General features: G+C 33.5%; 2 protein-coding genes across 6 annotated transcripts; both read right to left on the bottom strand.

Annotated features, from left to right (window-relative positions):
- Positions 1-1,296: 1,296 nt before the first annotated feature.
- LOC135799416 (oxidative stress-induced growth inhibitor 1-like) lies at positions 1,297-17,178 on the bottom strand. 2 transcript variants are annotated; one of them, XM_065312519.1, is made up of 5 exons: positions 16,967-17,178; positions 6,301-6,373; positions 5,947-6,221; positions 2,402-3,406; positions 1,297-2,338 (listed from the first exon to the last, which is right to left on the bottom strand). In XM_065312519.1, exons 2-5 carry the CDS (start codon positions 6,350-6,352, stop codon positions 1,943-1,945), a joined length of 1,728 nt encoding a protein of 575 aa, XP_065168591.1. In that variant the 5' UTR covers positions 6,353-6,373; positions 16,967-17,178; the 3' UTR covers positions 1,297-1,942. The 2 variants fall into 2 exon arrangements, with proteins under 2 accessions (XP_065168591.1, XP_065168590.1); XM_065312518.1 differs by lacking the exon at positions 16,967-17,178 and adding an exon at positions 12,594-12,910.
- On the bottom strand, positions 3,425-5,940 carry LOC135799413 (potassium/sodium hyperpolarization-activated cyclic nucleotide-gated channel 4-like). Of its 4 annotated transcripts, XM_065312516.1 has the most exons (9): positions 5,752-5,940; positions 5,471-5,691; positions 5,168-5,404; positions 4,917-5,112; positions 4,707-4,861; positions 4,488-4,657; positions 4,230-4,435; positions 3,967-4,176; positions 3,425-3,909 (listed from the first exon to the last, which is right to left on the bottom strand). In XM_065312516.1, exons 1-9 carry the CDS (start codon positions 5,767-5,769, stop codon positions 3,520-3,522), a joined length of 1,803 nt encoding a protein of 600 aa, XP_065168588.1. In that variant the 5' UTR covers positions 5,770-5,940; the 3' UTR covers positions 3,425-3,519. The 4 variants fall into 4 exon arrangements, with proteins under 4 accessions (XP_065168588.1, XP_065168587.1, XP_065168586.1 ...); XM_065312515.1 differs by having other exon boundaries at positions 5,471-5,940; XM_065312514.1 differs by having other exon boundaries at positions 5,168-5,691.
- Positions 17,179-17,422: the final 244 nt, after the last annotated feature.

The following is a 17,422-nucleotide window of genomic DNA, read 5'->3' as shown; positions in this document are numbered from 1 at the left end:
TTTTTCAAAAAAATTTAAAAGTATGCTGTACCATTCTGCCATCCTGTATCTCATGAAAATGATTCGAGTGTCTTTGATTTAAAATGTATATCAGAATTTAAAATTTCTTATTTGTATGAAGACAATGATTTGTGTAATATAATTGCAACAATCCCTTGTTAATAAGCCGAAATAGCTCAGTTGGGAAAGCATTAGACTGAATATCTGAAGGCCCCTGGTTCAGTCCTGGATTTCTGCATATTGCTTTTGTCAGATATTTATAATGAAATACAGGAAATTTTTGTTTTTATTGTGGTCCGCAAAAGAACACCCAAACTATATGACTTTTTTATAGTTTCTCACCACCATGTTAAAATTAAAGACTTCCCCGATACTATGCATACATTTGCAAACTCTCTAGCACTTCTGAAAATGCTCAAAAGAGTTGAACAAAATATTTTTTTAGAAAGTAGCAGTATTCTTAAAGTATGTAAATATGGTGTAGAAAACACCCAGTATCTTGTAAACGAATTGACTTTTTAAAAATTTGTCATTGCTATTTTAAAGTTCGAAAGTTTCCCGACACGATGCGTACTCTTTTGATCTTTGAGCCCTTCTGCAAGTGCCCTAAAATATCTTTCTAAAATTGGCATTTTAAAAAAAAATTGAAAACATGGTGTGCAAAACACTCTGTATTTTAAAAATTTCTTACAACTATTTTAAAGTTCAAGAGTTTCTATACATGATGCATACCTTTCTATCTTCCAGCCCTTCCGGAAGTGCTCTAAAACGCCTTTTGAATATTGCAATTTTTCAAAAAAATTGAAAACATGGTGTGAAAAACACCCTGTATCTTGAGAACTATTTGATTTCTTTGAAGTTTTTAATCGCCATCCTAAAGTTCGAGAGTCTCTCTAGGCGATCTATACTTTTTCAATCCCCTAACCCATCTAGAAGTTCCCTGAAAACCACTTTGAAAATAACCATTTTTGTCCCAACATTTTTTGGTTGAATAGGGTCGAACTTTTTAGTTAAAATAATTTTTATGGATCAAAAAAAAAAATATTACTTGAGTTGGGAACATATAGAAAAATTTTCATCTTTGCTACAATGACGAAAGTCTGGCCGTCACGGGCTCTTAGACTAATATATACGTTAAAAATTTTCACATCACTAAATTGGCACAAGGAACCAAACTATTTTTTCAAATTACCTATAATTTGAATATAAATTTAGTATTTTAAGAGCATTCTAAGGCAGTGCCTGTGGATCTGGGGGGTGGAAAGAAATGCAGTTTTAACAAATAGCAACACAAAGTTGATTTAAAAATAGAATTGCTTTATTATGAAACGATGTCAACAATTTTAAGATATAAAAGTAAATATGTACCAAAAAATATTCTCCACCTATCCATATCAAAATTCTAACATGATATACAACTGATCAGTGACTTAGTAGCAAATTGCTTCCTGTATCGTCCTAACAATCAATTAATAACACAATGAATATTAACGTAAGATACAAATTAAAAAGTATTTTAAAATGCTATTGTCATACTTTTACCAAGATGCCGATAACACGAAAGAAGTAATACTTTATGTGTATACAATATGTGGAATAGATCTATATAATACTACAACAAACAACTTCATTGCACTTTTAATCATTTTCTTCTTAAACTTAATTAAAATCTTAATTACAATTTGTAACATCTTGAATAAAGCTATGTACCAATCAAGTTGTACGTTATGCATGAAATCTTCAAATCGGTGCATTCACAACCAAAACGATCAAATGCATTTAGTAAAAGTGCTTAAAATGGTGACTAGTAAGTCATTTTAAATGATCACATATTATAAGAAAACGTAAATACATAATATATATCAAAAAACTAATTTCTCGTAATGTAGAGCCTTTTAATATTAGTACCCTGAATAAAAACAAGTTTGAACTAGTTCACTTGTCACTTGGTAGCTGTCCGCTTAACAATATCGCTTAAAACAGCAAGCGCTCCACCGGGCAAAAAGCGCACAAAATTATCACCTGCCAACGGTCCGATGGCATACAATCCCTCGTGACCTTGCACCTGATGTGTAAACTTGTCCACATTGGCTGTGTTCTTCTTGCCGTCGATCGGCAACTGCCTTTTCACACCGAGATTGAAGTTTCCAGGTAGAAAACCAAGATCTGGCCGAGATCCGATGAGCACCACTACGTAAGAAACAGAGATTTCCAGAGATTTACCATCCTTTGACGTAATCGTCGCTTTACGGTTGTATTCATCCAAACTGGTCAATGTGTATTCGGCCAGCGCAGTGTAGAGCGGATAGTTTGAACCATTTTTCATCATTTGATGAACCTACAAAAATAAAATTACCATTTAATATTAAAAAATCACATTACAACTTTTATAGAGTAATACCTTGTGATATTCAGGATACATATTCTCAGGCAATTGTTTTGTAAGATCAGTTTTGTTTCTAAATAAATGTACCACTGGTACGTTCTTCGCCTTAGTAGCAATGATGGCGTCCGCAGCACTGAGGCCTGCGCCAACAACGAGAACCGGATCTGGCTGTGGATTATTTTGTAGGTGTAGATCCAATTCAATTTCGAGACTTCGCAGATCATGCAGCAGCCAATAGGGGTCAGTCTTATATTTGGAAATATTCAGTTTGTTCGGCAAATCACTGGAGCCGTTCGCTAAAACTAAGTTATTGCACGTGTAACGCACGCAAGCCTTTGTGTCCAAATCAATCGCCTCGACGATCCACCTGGGACTCCGACTCGACGAATCACAGCAGTTGTATTTTATTCTATGTGCAGGCACCGACGGTGTATGTCCATTATTCAGATTGCATTTATCACATGTTAGCTCACACGCCGACGACAAACTGATTGATCTGTCCTTGTCGCGTTTCTTTCGCACCGTGTACTGGGCATCAATGTCTCGCTGATCGTCGGCAGTATCCATATCACGTCCCTCGTTCTGCTCCCACGAACGCTTTGGACACCTATCCTGACCACGGTTCAGAATGTAATTGAAGGCATTTGACAACGAGTACGACTTGCTGCGGGCAAGATCCTTTCGCTCGGGCCGAGAACACAATCGCATTTTTTGACAAATGTCGTTGTTTACCTTCTCTACCCATTTGCCTTTACAATCGCTCTCGTCCACTATGTATGGTTCTATTTTCGTAACCAACACTTTGTTCCTGAAGTTTTGAGAGAGACCCATTTCTTCTACGTATCGCGCATAATAGTCCGCAATGCTTTTTGCTGGCGCCCGCTTTTCGGAACTATTTCTAGATTGGTATTTCATTCCTGGCAAAGACATCCAAGAACCCAATGAGAGAGTCAAAATATCTGGATCCATGGAATGCCAGGAACCACCTGGCGGACCTTTCCCCAGGACCACATGGTCAATCTGCAAAATATAACTCACTTTTTAGAACACATTTGCTATTTATTCAGAACTATATGAAATACAATACAAAATTAAAAAAACAATTAGCATATCTCAGACATTTCATAAACAGGTTAAGGATTATTTTCTTGAAAAGATAATAGCAAATTCTGCCATTTGGTATCACGTCTCATCTTTTTCTCGGAGGTGCTATGACTATATAATAAAGTTGGACGTGTCGAACGGGGCTTATCAATTGAATGTTCTACAGAACTAAAAGTACGGTCAGGCTCTCGGCGATTTGGAATTTCATCAGCAATATTGGTGTTCTCTTTGCGTTCAGAAGCAACAAACGCAATCTTTTCATAGAGATCCGGGAACGGCATAATGGCTTTAACAAAATCTTTGCGATCCAAACGATACAGCTCGCAGACTTCAGCGGCAATTACGGACGCAACACGAATTGAGTCCCGATTAATTAATGCAATTTCACCAAAATGGTCGCCATCTTGTAAATGACACAGCTAGAATACATATAACTTATTATGCTTCTTAAAAATTCTATTTTGAGCGGCTGCAACCTCTTTTCCGTGATTAGAATACACTGCAACAGTGCCATTAGAGATGAAATACATCGAGTTGCCAATCGTTCCCACTTTCGCAATAACGTCATTAGTTAGAAAAATATCATACGACAGCGACGAGACGATTCGTACCAGCAGTGACATAGGCAAATTTTTGAAGAAAGATACATCTTCAACCAATTTTCGGCATGTATTCATGATAATTTCCTTGGAAAAATAAAACAGTTGATAAAACATTTCGGAAACAATTGGCAAATTACCTGCCGCAGTTGAGCCGAGACAGTATTCAATATTTCCGATTCTTGAAAGAAACAATTTTGGAATTTGATATCATAGTATGAAAGAATTCGATTCTGCAAGAAATTTGGAATTTGGCGATGTCGCATGTAATCTTTAACCTCGCACAGCATATCAACATATTTTTGCGTCGATGATTGAATCGCAGTTTGCAACTGTATGAAGTATGCTGAAATGTATATACATGCAGCTGTTGATTTATAAACACTACAAAAATAAACCTAATGCCAAAATGTACAGCAGCCGAGAGCATAACCAGACGTTGGTAGTAAACACGAGAGCAGCATGGTCAAAAACGGGAAATCCATACCCAGCATTAAAAACTACCAAACAAGCGCCGTAAAAGAATCGAGTATACATTTTCCCCAATGTATTCGTGTCTATTCCATAGCTATAATGAGACAATAAGTGGCGAAGAAAATATATCAGATATATGATACCTGAAAATGGTTGGAGGAGAATCTGCCAGTTCATAACTGTATTGTATTTGAGTACCATTCCAAGCAATGCATAAACAGCAAATGACATGCAAATAAAGAATGAATGACAGGAATGCAATTGAAATTCGATGAACAACGTAGTAAATCTCAGTAATCTACAAATAAATCCACTATTGCAAAATTGATCAATATATAAAATGTGAGCCATACTGTTGCGTCAAACATCCTGGCAGTATACATCACAAACGTGTAATATCGCACTAACTTGAGTAAACCTATATAGTGCCCAATAAAATACCATTCTTTGACACTTTCAGATGGATTTGGGCTTTCATAATTGTTAAGAATCACGTCAAACGGAATCGACGAAAATAAATCAAGCACAAACAATCGACCTAGGTAATACCTGAAACCCAAGATATCAATAACAATCCACACAAAAAAAACTTTAAGAGGTGAACTTTGCAATTCTTGCCGGATTCACTACAATCTGATTCTGGTCCAAATCGCAATAACCACAGAAGAATGTTATAATAATATCAACGAACGAAAGTACATCTGTGAAGATGCGAATTAATTCAAATGTTGGTGAACGAACCATATTATACTCAAATTTGACCGAGTAAAATGCTATGTCCAAAGGTATCATTATCATTTGAAGTAATAATATAAAACAAGTAATGACATCCCATGTAGTCCTAAAAATATCGAATTGAATGTGAACATGACAGATGCCTAGAAGTTTAAATCGAAATATCTCAGACCTGAAAATACTGAAAGGATGTATCACATAGCTATATTCCAATAATTTCTTGTGTTCATTCATGATCTTCTTTTGACTGCGCAGGAAACTATAACTGCGTTGATTCGTTTCGTTGATCATTCGCAAGCGATTGAACCACCGCCGAAACGGGTTTGCGCTTTGGAAGTTTGTCAAGTCGCTGTCGGCGATTTGGATTTCGCAAATGTGTCCAAACTTTCGGAACTGCGTACGAAGTACGATGTATGTTACTATATAAATACCGCAAGTGCAAGCAATTATTACCAATGAATGAGGTGCCATGGCTTATCGTAACAGTCACGTATTTGTTGCGTTGCAGCGATGATGAAATAATTTAAAATTTATGTGACGTTATTTCCCAAATAACCCACACTGTTTATTTCGTTTCCTTAGATATGCTAATCGTGGTTAACCGCTGTCTGTGATTTATAAATTTGTAGTTTAAATCAGCAAACCAACCTTTTGACCGTCCTTGCGCCACTCCACCAAAGAATCCAATTCTAAGCCGATGTCCGCACATGGATGCACCAGACTGTCCAACAAAAGTGACACTGGATTGGTGGTTCTTCCTTCCAGTCCTTGTGATAGAAATGGTAAATTCACATCAACCAAACTTTGATTCAACACCGGCTCCAGTCGAATCGAGAGCAATTCATCTGGATGTGTCGTTGATGTCACATAAGGTATATTGCCAGATAACATATAAGAGAGAGCAATACCACTTGGTCCGTTTCCTGCAAATTAATAACAAAATATAAATACAATTAATAAATTTCACACAAAATTGGATTTAAATTTAAAAAAAAAACGTACCAATAATCACAACGTCCTTATGGATCAATTCGTTTGAGTTTCCGCACTTCATCCTGACGACGACAATCACAGACTGCAAATAAAACGAATGTTAATTAAATTACTGTGCGCAACGCATCTGGATCTTTTAAATGCGTGAATGCAGTTCGGCGAAGCATGCCAAATCGGTGTACGCTGCAATCAGTAAGCTATGTTTAAAATTCGTACGCGGGCTGACGAAATTTATTATGTAAATTGGCATTACGCCAGTGCGTATTCAATCGTAATGCGATCCGCATCGACGGAACAATGTAAAATATTTATAGCCGGCTTCCTATTCCCAAACAACTTTCAGGTAATTATTGATAGTAGGGTGTATTTTTATCGTGAAAGAAGAAAGTAAACGTAGTTACTCATTTATTTCGATACGGACGTCAATTGGATAGATGAATCATCTAGATGTTTCTAAGAAGAAAAGCGTATGTAGAAAACTCATTTTAATAAAGATTTTAGTAAAAATAAGCAAAGTCTCTTTCTGTCAACGAATACATTTGCGTCAAGTTCAAGTATATTATATTTAGGTCAACTAAAAATAAAAAAAAAACACCTATCAAATATCTAAATTTTTCCTCTCATCCTTGAAAAATATAGCACGTGGAAAATGCTAATCTATGTCTATTAAACTTAATTATCCCATCAATTTAAATTCCGAATATAGTATTTATTTAAACTATATGCCACGCTTCAACTCCACAGTGTACATATCAATAAATTATTACACAGAATATTTGCGTTCGAATAGAACCGCCTATTAATCAAAAATGTTTTGCTTATATGATTATACCATTTGAATTTTACTTGATAGAAAAAAAAAACTTCAATAATAATACATCGGAATGGCTTTGTTCCCTCCGCCCCATAGATTACAGAAATTGTTGTCATTCACCTCGGTAATATCGAAACCATGGCAATGAGCTTTTGTCCATCGTGTTGTGAATATACATTAGAGAGGAAAAAATCAAGTTCAAGGTTATTGGCAACGTATTGTTCGCGTCCGCGGCCAGCTATCGCACATGATAATTTATTACATTATAACAGCAACGCACCGAATGACGACCACCACATGTTTGGTAATTGATAGCCGAAACGATTGCAGGTTTGCTTAAATGATGGGTCGATTAAAAGTTAAAATATTTATAGCCACTATGTTCGCGATGAAAATTCTGCACGCCTCTCCCACGCTCATCAGTAATGAAATTGCGAATTGTTTTGAGTATCATTGAACCTGTTTCAATTTCAATGTGAAGGCTAACCTATCAAGTATGTACGTAAATATATACTTAAATGTATTATTGAACTCAATTGATGTTGAAACTACATTACAAGTGCATTAGTGTAGTGCGTGACAAGTTTGCTGTCGATATTTAAGTCTAATGCACATTCAAACAATAAAACTCATTAATATAAAAGAATGAGTAATCTATTACTTTATGTTATTACAAGCAGCACGAAAATTAATCATAATGCATAAAAATAACAGGTGAAAATATACATTAGATAAGCACCGTTGACGCAAATCATTAATTAATAACGAAAAAGAAATATTATTGATAAACACGAAACAATGCAATTTGGCAATGATGAAGCATAAACAAATTTGAAATTTCATATTGAGCTTTTAATGTTATTGTTGTGTGAAATGACAATTCTAATGATTGGATTGTAATTATCAATTAGGACAAATTACGTTTGAAACAAATGTCGCGTGGCACATTTTCCAACAGAACAATGGTCATAATTGATAATAATTGATTAGTCTGTCTCACGGTATAAGTCAAGACCATTTATTTCCTTGTTTGTTAACACAGTCAATTTTCCATGTCAGCTGATACCACTTATCGGAAAATAACATTTTTAAGTGCGTCAATGACGAGACTAATCTTTCTGATATTTTTTTGTAATTCAAACCTTACAAATTATTGAATAATGTAAATGTTGCATGTTATTACGTAGATATCCAATTATTTGTTTTGGTTTCTAATTACAGCGGTATCGAAACCCGCAGAATATAATAATGGTTCTCAAAGATTGTGTTATTACGTAAATATCTACTTGTTCGAAACAAAATTCAGCTGTGCGTTTTACGACTTCAAAAATTTGCTTCCTATATCTAAATTTTGGGTACTTAGAAATTTGCAAGTGCGCACAATTTTGGTGAACAGAAAATAAAATTAAAGATTGAGATATCTCTCACATATGTATCGCACGTGGCAGTAAAACTTTATAATCTCTCAACTTTATTATTGGCGAAAATTATAGGTTTAAACTTCATGTTCATTTCGGGTTGTTAAATTTTCATACTTCATGGTTTTTGTAAATGTGCCAATAATCTATCCACAAGTATAATTCAATTTTATTTTTACATTTTGAACGCAGATGCAAATGATGACCTAGTTATTAATCTTAAAACTTATGAATCATATATTATCTTCAAAGTATAAATATATATTTAATTATTGAAGATGAAATCAAATTTTATTATGTTTGTATTATACACGTATGAATAAAATCACTTTTCTCAATTGCCTATATACTCGTATATCTACCTTTGTGGTCGTTATAAGAATAACAATAAATTTCCTTCATTAATGTGAAATTATCGATCTTTTAATGCCCCTTATGAATAATAAACTTGCACAACAAACAACAATGCGCCGGAGTTCCAGTTCCCGCATTATTTATTCAAAGAAAACTTCAAACAAAAACTAATGAGTTACATGCGTTGACAATTTTCCCAAACTGCGAATCATAATAATAATAAATCCATAAAGAATTATGTCCTTGCCCATTGTAACACTTAAATTACGGTAGCATTCAAATGCCGCGAAAAAATAGAATTTGATTAATGCAATTCCAACCATGATAAGAACTTTTATGCTTAGTGATGATTAGTCATACCAAAAATCGATACTAATATTGGTGTAATGTCCCGCTCTAGAACTAAAAAATACACAAAAAGTACCTACGATGACGTATTGCTGATAATAATTTAAATTATTATGAATTAAATACATCAATGTAAATTTTATGAACAAACTAACGATGCGACGGAATGAGCAATAATTTATTGTGAATGATACAATTACAAAGCATAAATTTATAAACATTAATATACGCGAGTGCACTTTACGAGATAAAGCCATCCGCTCAACGAATGGAAAATTTTCTAAACTTAATGGCGATTACACAATTTTAAATTACGATGCCGCCAAATCGTCAATTGATTACACTCACACATATATATATAGTTAATAACTCGTACGTCTCGAATGTTCAACTCGCTCTATTAATGGATTCATTAGCTGCACTTCGATATGATCATAAATTACATTTTATCGTTGAAAAAATTATAGTAATTCATAATTAATTCATGTCTTGCTTTTATTTTGCAATAAAATTGCGTTGTTACTTTTCCAAGTGCATTTCAAGGGCTTAAAATTTATTATGAATGATTATGCAGAAAATCTGTTATCAAATGTGAGTGTCAACATTAGATAATAAAAACATAAAGATTAAAATTTGGAAAATTTTGATTCTTAAAAGAAAATATATTACATACAATTGTGCATATAATGTTAAAAAATGAAAATTTTCCATCATAAAATGGCAAATATATAGTTGAAAATGAATTTCTAAGTGCGCATTTTTATAATGTGAGAACCAGTTGCATTAAAAATTTTAATTTTTTGCATAAAATGCGCACTGAAACGGAAAATGCCCATAAATTGAAATCAAATGTTCGGATGACGTTTAAGTATTTGATTGCCGATAGACACGTCTGTCGTTTTGATATAAATACACATAAAGCAAACATGCGCGAAATATCTGTGCAGATAATAGTATCGCGTGCACGACGTAGGGAATTCGTACGCCCATACAAACACGTGTATACACACGAACGTAGTAATTGCGTGTTTACCACACGGAATATTAATTAAATTTGCAATGATTTGACAAACGGCACTCGCACGCTACACTCGAAACTCTCAGCACGATTGTTTCGTGACGGTTTGATCATCAAACAGACAAATATATAATATAATAACTGTGATTTTATCCTGTTTAAACTTTTTGTAGTACCTTTTAATTACATAACTCAAAACCTATTGCGTAATAGAATATTTTCGATTGAAGGACTTCTCAAATATTAATCATCAACCAAAATATAATCAATGTCAGGGTTGTTAAATAATGAAATAGTCCCTATGCGTAAATAGAATTGGAAAATATATCATCCACAACATGTGTGACCTTTTCTAATGTCATAAAAACATTTACCAAATACATTGTCGGAAATTAAATGGCGGAAACGAAGGTGAAAACAAAAAACAACATTAAAAGCATTTGCTACTTATTTGTTTCGTGCGTTAAATAAATAATATGTGACATTGACAGACCTTAGTTATTTGATGAAGAAACAACAACATTAATATGTTTAATTTTACTTTTTTTGTACTTTCAGTAATTGGCTTGTTTTTCAAATATTTAATAGGTACTAATATGATATAACAGACATAGCAACACAACGTAGACATAAAAAATCAATGATTATCCAAAAATTGAGGACACTTATATTTTTTGAATGCGAACAAGTTCAACTATATAGTGCTAAATTATTGCCAGAGATAAATAGCATCGACAATTCCGCGAAATGTGACTAACAAAAACTCGTTTTTTGCACATCGCGCAAATGCCGCTGACCTCTCATTATCGATGGAGTTCGCTTAAAAATGCGTTCGATATTTATTCAACACCGTGCTTATTTATAGTCATTGTTGCTATAACATATAATGCAAAGCGAACATTTGAAATCCTTGAAAAATAAAACTGATTATTGCATCTAGTAACAAATTTTTCAACGACCGCCAAGATTGCGACCCGTAAACATATTGATATAAATATATAAAAAATATATAGTACATGATTAAATTGTTATTAAGTAGTAAGAATACTCATTAAGTCATATCACTACAATAAAAATAATGAGTATTAAATTATTAAACTTCCTGATGGTTTTCTTCGTTTTTATAAACATAAAATAATTAAAAATATGATTTTTTCTTTCTTTTCTTTTTTAAAAATCATAAAAATAGTTTAAACTCGTAATTAATGTACCAAATGTTTAAAATCTCAGGTAACCTACCAAATATTCAATTAACTTTATAAAAATATTACGAAATACAAAACTATGTAAATAATTCTCCAGTAAGTAAACAATAAATCAACATAAGTCAATAATTACACACCTTTCTACATCCCAACATCTTAAAATGTATGCGCACACAATTTTTTTACCCAATATAATTAAATAATGACAAATGGATCCCCTTTTCGGATGGTACAAGACGCGACAGTAATTTACATAAATTTAAATAATCACGTGCAAACTTGAGACATTCATAATGATCATTGCGGAATCACGACTAATTCCAAGCGCCCAGATTGCCGATAAGAAACGTGTGTTGCACAATCATACGAAATTTGCATAGTCACGGCGCGGAAATGAGCATTTCAAGTATTTCAACTAAACTATTCAATAAAAAACAACGAATCGATCGCGGTCCTGCTATTCACTGTTCCTGGCATATTTAATCATCAAGGACCAAAGCATTGCGTGCGTTTCAGAGTGTAACGCACGAAGAGAGGTCCTTCACGCAATTCATATTAATGTCGCGCTACAAAATAGTAATAAACTAATGTTTGTGTAACTATCATTTTGGTCACACAATCACATAGATATATTATATTGTAAGCGTATAAAAATGCGATAAACATACCAACGTAGTTGTACTTATTGACTTATTTACTATGAACGTAGGAGTATAGTATGAATGTAAATACGTAAAATATTGTTAGTAATTTTCCAAGATTTTGTTTACGGTAAGTCTGACTGATAAGACCGAGATTCTGAATGGCGCAGAGAAATTGAGTCTGAAAAATGCATCAAATCTTTGCATCTGAAAGCTGTTTACGAGTTTTCATGCAATTTTAATGCGTAAAACCATATTGACCTATTAAATATAAATAAACAGATTAAATTATGACTACACTGATTATTTTAGTTTATTTTTTAGAAATCATCATAAACTACCGGGTGAAAGTGTAAACGAAACGACTTCCGCAATAAATCGCGAACGTAGAAGTAGTACTGCTAGTTTTCATGAATGAAAATCGATTCTAACCTACAACATGGCCTAGTTTCGACTTAAATATATGTGTTAATCATATGCAAACGTATTGAAAACCTCACTCACCTCAGTTTGAAGCAATTTGTTCGTGTGTCCACTTGATAAATAGATGTACGTGAATAATTTTAACAAATTTTTGTGAATAATTTTAATATTTAAGCTTTGGTTTACAAAACAGTTTAATTTTTTTTGTTGATAAAATAATATAATCTGATTTAACTGGCGGTGTGTATTTATTCACATTCACGACACTTGTAAAACTTTTGCGGGTGTCGCTTCTCGCGTTCAGGCTACGACGACGCCGACCACGTTCGTACTAGTGACGAGCACGCCGGCAACAAACGTTTATAGTAACCGGCCGGCATCCGAATACGAAACCGCGTGCGCGCGCCTTTTTAATCGTCACTCTGAGTGCCGCGTAACCGCGTCTCGTAACCATGGCACACGATACGCGCGATAGCGAGGTCCTAGACGATGGCGTGCACACACATTCACTATCATGACACCTACACGCCTAGCGTTCGAATTTGTGTTTGTGCACGCGGAACTCCCACCATGGGTGGAGGTGTGTTAGTGACAAAACAGGGCTTGTGGCGTCCGACCCGCCGCTTCGAATTTATGAATATACATATGTGCTCGTGTGGAAGCACAGATACACTTTTGGCGTCGTGTCTGGTCGCGTCGGTGCCCCCCGTGAGTATGCACATGTGTTCCTTTTCAATCACGGACGCAATGAAATTTTAGGTTTCTTTCTTTTCATGTTAGGGTCACTTAACTATCGAATATTAAAGATATACCTTAAAATGTTATAGATATCAACGTAAAATGATCTTATTTTGCGGACAGCGTGTTTAAAAATACCTACTTAACTTATTTATTTTGCTAATTTTATTATTTGTTGATGATATGATGTTGATTTTTTAATAGTCACCTTTTATCCCTTTAGATAAGATATCTACCCATCAATAAATCATTTTGTTGGCATACATTCTATAAATTACATTTTGCACCATTAATAAATTAGCAAGTCATGTAACAAATAACGTCATGACAAATGGTAAGTACCCTTTTCATTTCTCTCCAATAAATAAATTTCTCGAATATTCAAAGTTTTTGGAATTTATTTATCTGTATAAAAATAAAATCAAAAACTTAATCGACTTATGTACCTACCTAAATCAGTGGTGGATATCACCCTCAGGTAGAAAGACGCCTTAAAACATGAAACGCTTTTTTTTAACGGAAACGTATGGTACCCGGTGCGGACCTCCTGCCCTTTGTTAAGCCGTTACTGACCTAGATCTTTAATAATGTTATCATTTTGATAAAAAAAAACACTTGCAAAAAATTAAATCAAACACATTTTATACCATAATTCTTCTAAAACCGTAATAAATATATTATTATCAATATTTTATTCTAATGAAAGCCAAATTAGAAGCCTTTACGATTAGCTAAACAGATATTGACAAGATAATATTAAATAAAATATACAATGTGCCCTTATCTGTAATCTTGGTACTTACTATCATACCTATATTTGATTATATTATTACTCATTTTCATTGTATATACAAGATAACACTTTTAATTTACCCATGTGTACCTACTGATTGTGCTCATATTTGACATTAAACACATTTTATGCTCAGACTATAAAGGTTTATATTTGAAAACTCATCAAATAAGACACTGTTGATATGTTTAATTTACACCACGGCGGAAATTGATTGGTAAGCCAGATAGAAACTTGAATAAATTGCAGGTCATTTAAGATATCCTTCAACTAAGAAAAAAATAGTAAATTAATTTCATTCACTTTTTTTTCTCATTATAATCGACTGATTATACTTATGTATAGTTTTTACTTTGTATTTATGGTTTATTACACTATTGCGTCATGTTTCACTAGAATTGCGGTGTGTTTCATAACGTACAAAGTTTGAGTTAAATTTGCACATGATCATTATTTTATCCCATTGTGAGTGGTAATTGTTTTTCCAAAGAAAAATAAATCTAAAACGTATAACAAAACAAATGAATTGTGTAGGTGTAGACCTAATCAGTTGTTGAGTTATGTATATCGATATTAGAGAGACATTTAAGTAATTCTAAACATTGCTAACTGTAAATCGTTTAGGAAGATAGGAGTATTTGCGCAGTACTTTCTTTAATTATCAATAAACAATAATTTTCATTCATTCTCGTTTTACCCGCACTTTTTAAAAATAAGATAAGGCACAACTCTACTTTATAACTCACACACTAAGTAGTGCGTGTAGGTATACGTGTAGATTTAGTTTTTTTATATCTACTTTGACAATAATAATTTATAAAGCGCAAAAAAATAATGGTCGACTTGTGAGTTATTTTGTTGTTTTGACTCGTTTGAGCAATCATTGACATTTTCTATTAGCTTTTACTCGTGAATTCGACTACTTAGATTTTTGTACGTAGTAGTCTAACTAATTACTTTCTTCTTCTTTCATTTTATTTTCAAGAAATGAGAAATGCTAATAAAGTACTTAGCGGCACATCAGTTTCAATTGTTTAATAATATATTCTCTTAATAATTCTCTTCACTTATTTTACAAACTGCTAGCTTTTCCTAAGTCAAAAATATCTCTTTACCAAAATTTAACAAACATTTGTTGAGCGGTTTTTGCGTGAAAGTGTCACAAACAAACAAATACTTGTTAACATATGTAAACTAAGTTAGGATAAAATTTTAAATCAGTTATGTCATTATTTGTAAAGAGTGTGAGAATTATCAGAGATAAACATACACGTTGAGGTTGATTACGGCGTCAAGACGCAACAACACCAACAACGACATTTTTGCGTTAGATCGAACTTTAACTTCAGTGCTACATAAACATATCTGTTCTTTTAATAGAGATAAATTCGACTATATTGATTTCAATAATATTAATTAAGTCTAAAAATACTAAGTTCTAAAAATATAATATGTTTGCTACCAAAATTTAAACAAATTTTATGCGATAAAACTGTTTCAAATATTTATCGTAACCATACATTTTCCACGGAATTTAACTTTTATGTACTCAAAACCAATAATCAAGAAACATTTTATGATGTAATTTTTTGCACATTTTATTGCCTCCGATTTTATGAAGTTAACAACTACTGTTTGTGTTGCTACTTGAGAAAACCATTAATATTTTCAAGTAGTCATGTAGGTAAATATTAAACAACTCCCAGAAATAAGATATTTTTAAGTTGGCTCTTAATTCTAACTTTAAAATGCATCAAATGCGAAAATTGCATCAAACGACCTAAAATACGAGTTGTTTTCTGTTTGCACGTGCCTGCAGAGTGAAAACAGACGAAACAAATTTAACTACAAATTTATTTTTAACTCGTCGCACAAGAAAAACCTAGATTAACGTTCGCCAATGAGCTTGCAGCTCATTGCAAGGAATTCCTAGCGTCTTGAATAAATATTATTGTTATTAATTGCTGTTGATACATCCTCAAACACCAACTGTTCTGTATGTACGAGTATGTGTCACCGCATCAAGTTAATGAGGCCGCAGCATGAAAAACATTTTGTTTGCACCGGCGGGCGGCGTCTTTTATTAATTTGCTTGTTTTACTATTTAATATTATGATGGATAAACATAAACAACAACCAATTTAATATTTTCCCATTTTTTGCAGGAAAATTAAGTATTTTTTGAGAGAGAATATTGATGCACTCGTATTTATTATTTTTGAAACTTTTACGAGGGCATTACACTTTTTAAAACCGTAAAAACAAAATGTTAGACCAAACAATTTTCATACTGCAGAGTTACTATTAAAGTTGTTAAATAAAAAAATCAATATTTCATTTTAAAACTTACAACACTTTTGGTGATAATTACTGTATACGCAAAAGTGAATTGTGCGAATTACGTATACAATTGATATCTAACATAATTGAAGATAATGCTACGATGTAAAAATTAATTTGTTCTAATTATAAGAGTAGTAATATTTCCCACTCAACATAACTAATTAATTGCGCAATTTCATGAATAAAATTTGATGCGCAAATAGTCGAACTTTGATTTACAATAAAATCGTATGAAGCAAGAGAATGCAAACGTGCACAGCTTGAGCAAGCATAATGTTTGTCGTTTTATGCATACTACAAACGAATCAATTCATTAATTAAACATAATTAAATTTTTATGTCTAGACGATTGCAGTGATATGCGACCGAAAAAGGATACTAATTAAACCGTATACGACACGATGATTAACGCCCCAGAAATGCGGTACTATTGTTACGACCGATTGCACATTGCAACCTTGCTCAGATTATTCAATCGAAACGTGAAGGTACCTACATGCAACCTGCGTTTCTTGTTCGCGATAATTGCAGCGCATGGGTCAAGCACCGTGTGTTTGCGTGGAGGTGAAAGAATACTGACCTTTTTGTTGCGTTTGCGTGGGCAGCGCAGGTTTGGGAACGACTCGATCTGCTGGATGCTCGTCTTGTCCACCTCCGGCCCACGATTTTACAGACGCAGGTTCTAATTCGCGAACTATCATCACTACGAAATTTGCAATTAGCCGGGGACTGCCGGCTATCGCGAGTATTCGGCTCTGTAACAGCTGCTAGACAAGGTCAGCACTGCCGGTGAATTTGCAAGACTCCTTGCAAACCGGCGTGGCGTGACTTCGCATGTTTCGGCGCAGTCGATAAAACCAGCCCGAATGCGAAACCTAGTGGCGGAATGTACAGAAAGTTGCCTACTTTACATCCCTTAAATTATGCTCACTAATATTTAGCAGTAAGTTCAATAATAACGTCTTTTAAACTTATATTGTGATAAAATATTTACATATTCAATTAAAAATAACGAGTTTCGTTGTAAATTAAAACA

The sequence above is a fragment of the Atheta coriaria genome, unplaced genomic scaffold (genome assembly GCF_025399875.1).
Source record: "Atheta coriaria isolate IRGN ID8LTWV9N9 unplaced genomic scaffold, Caltech_Dcor_3.1 hic_scaffold_9_pilon, whole genome shotgun sequence".
Lineage (NCBI taxonomy): Eukaryota > Metazoa > Arthropoda > Insecta > Coleoptera > Staphylinidae > Dalotia > Dalotia coriaria.
Note: the sequence above shows the minus strand (reverse complement) of the source record. Positions and strands in the feature narration are given on the sequence as shown.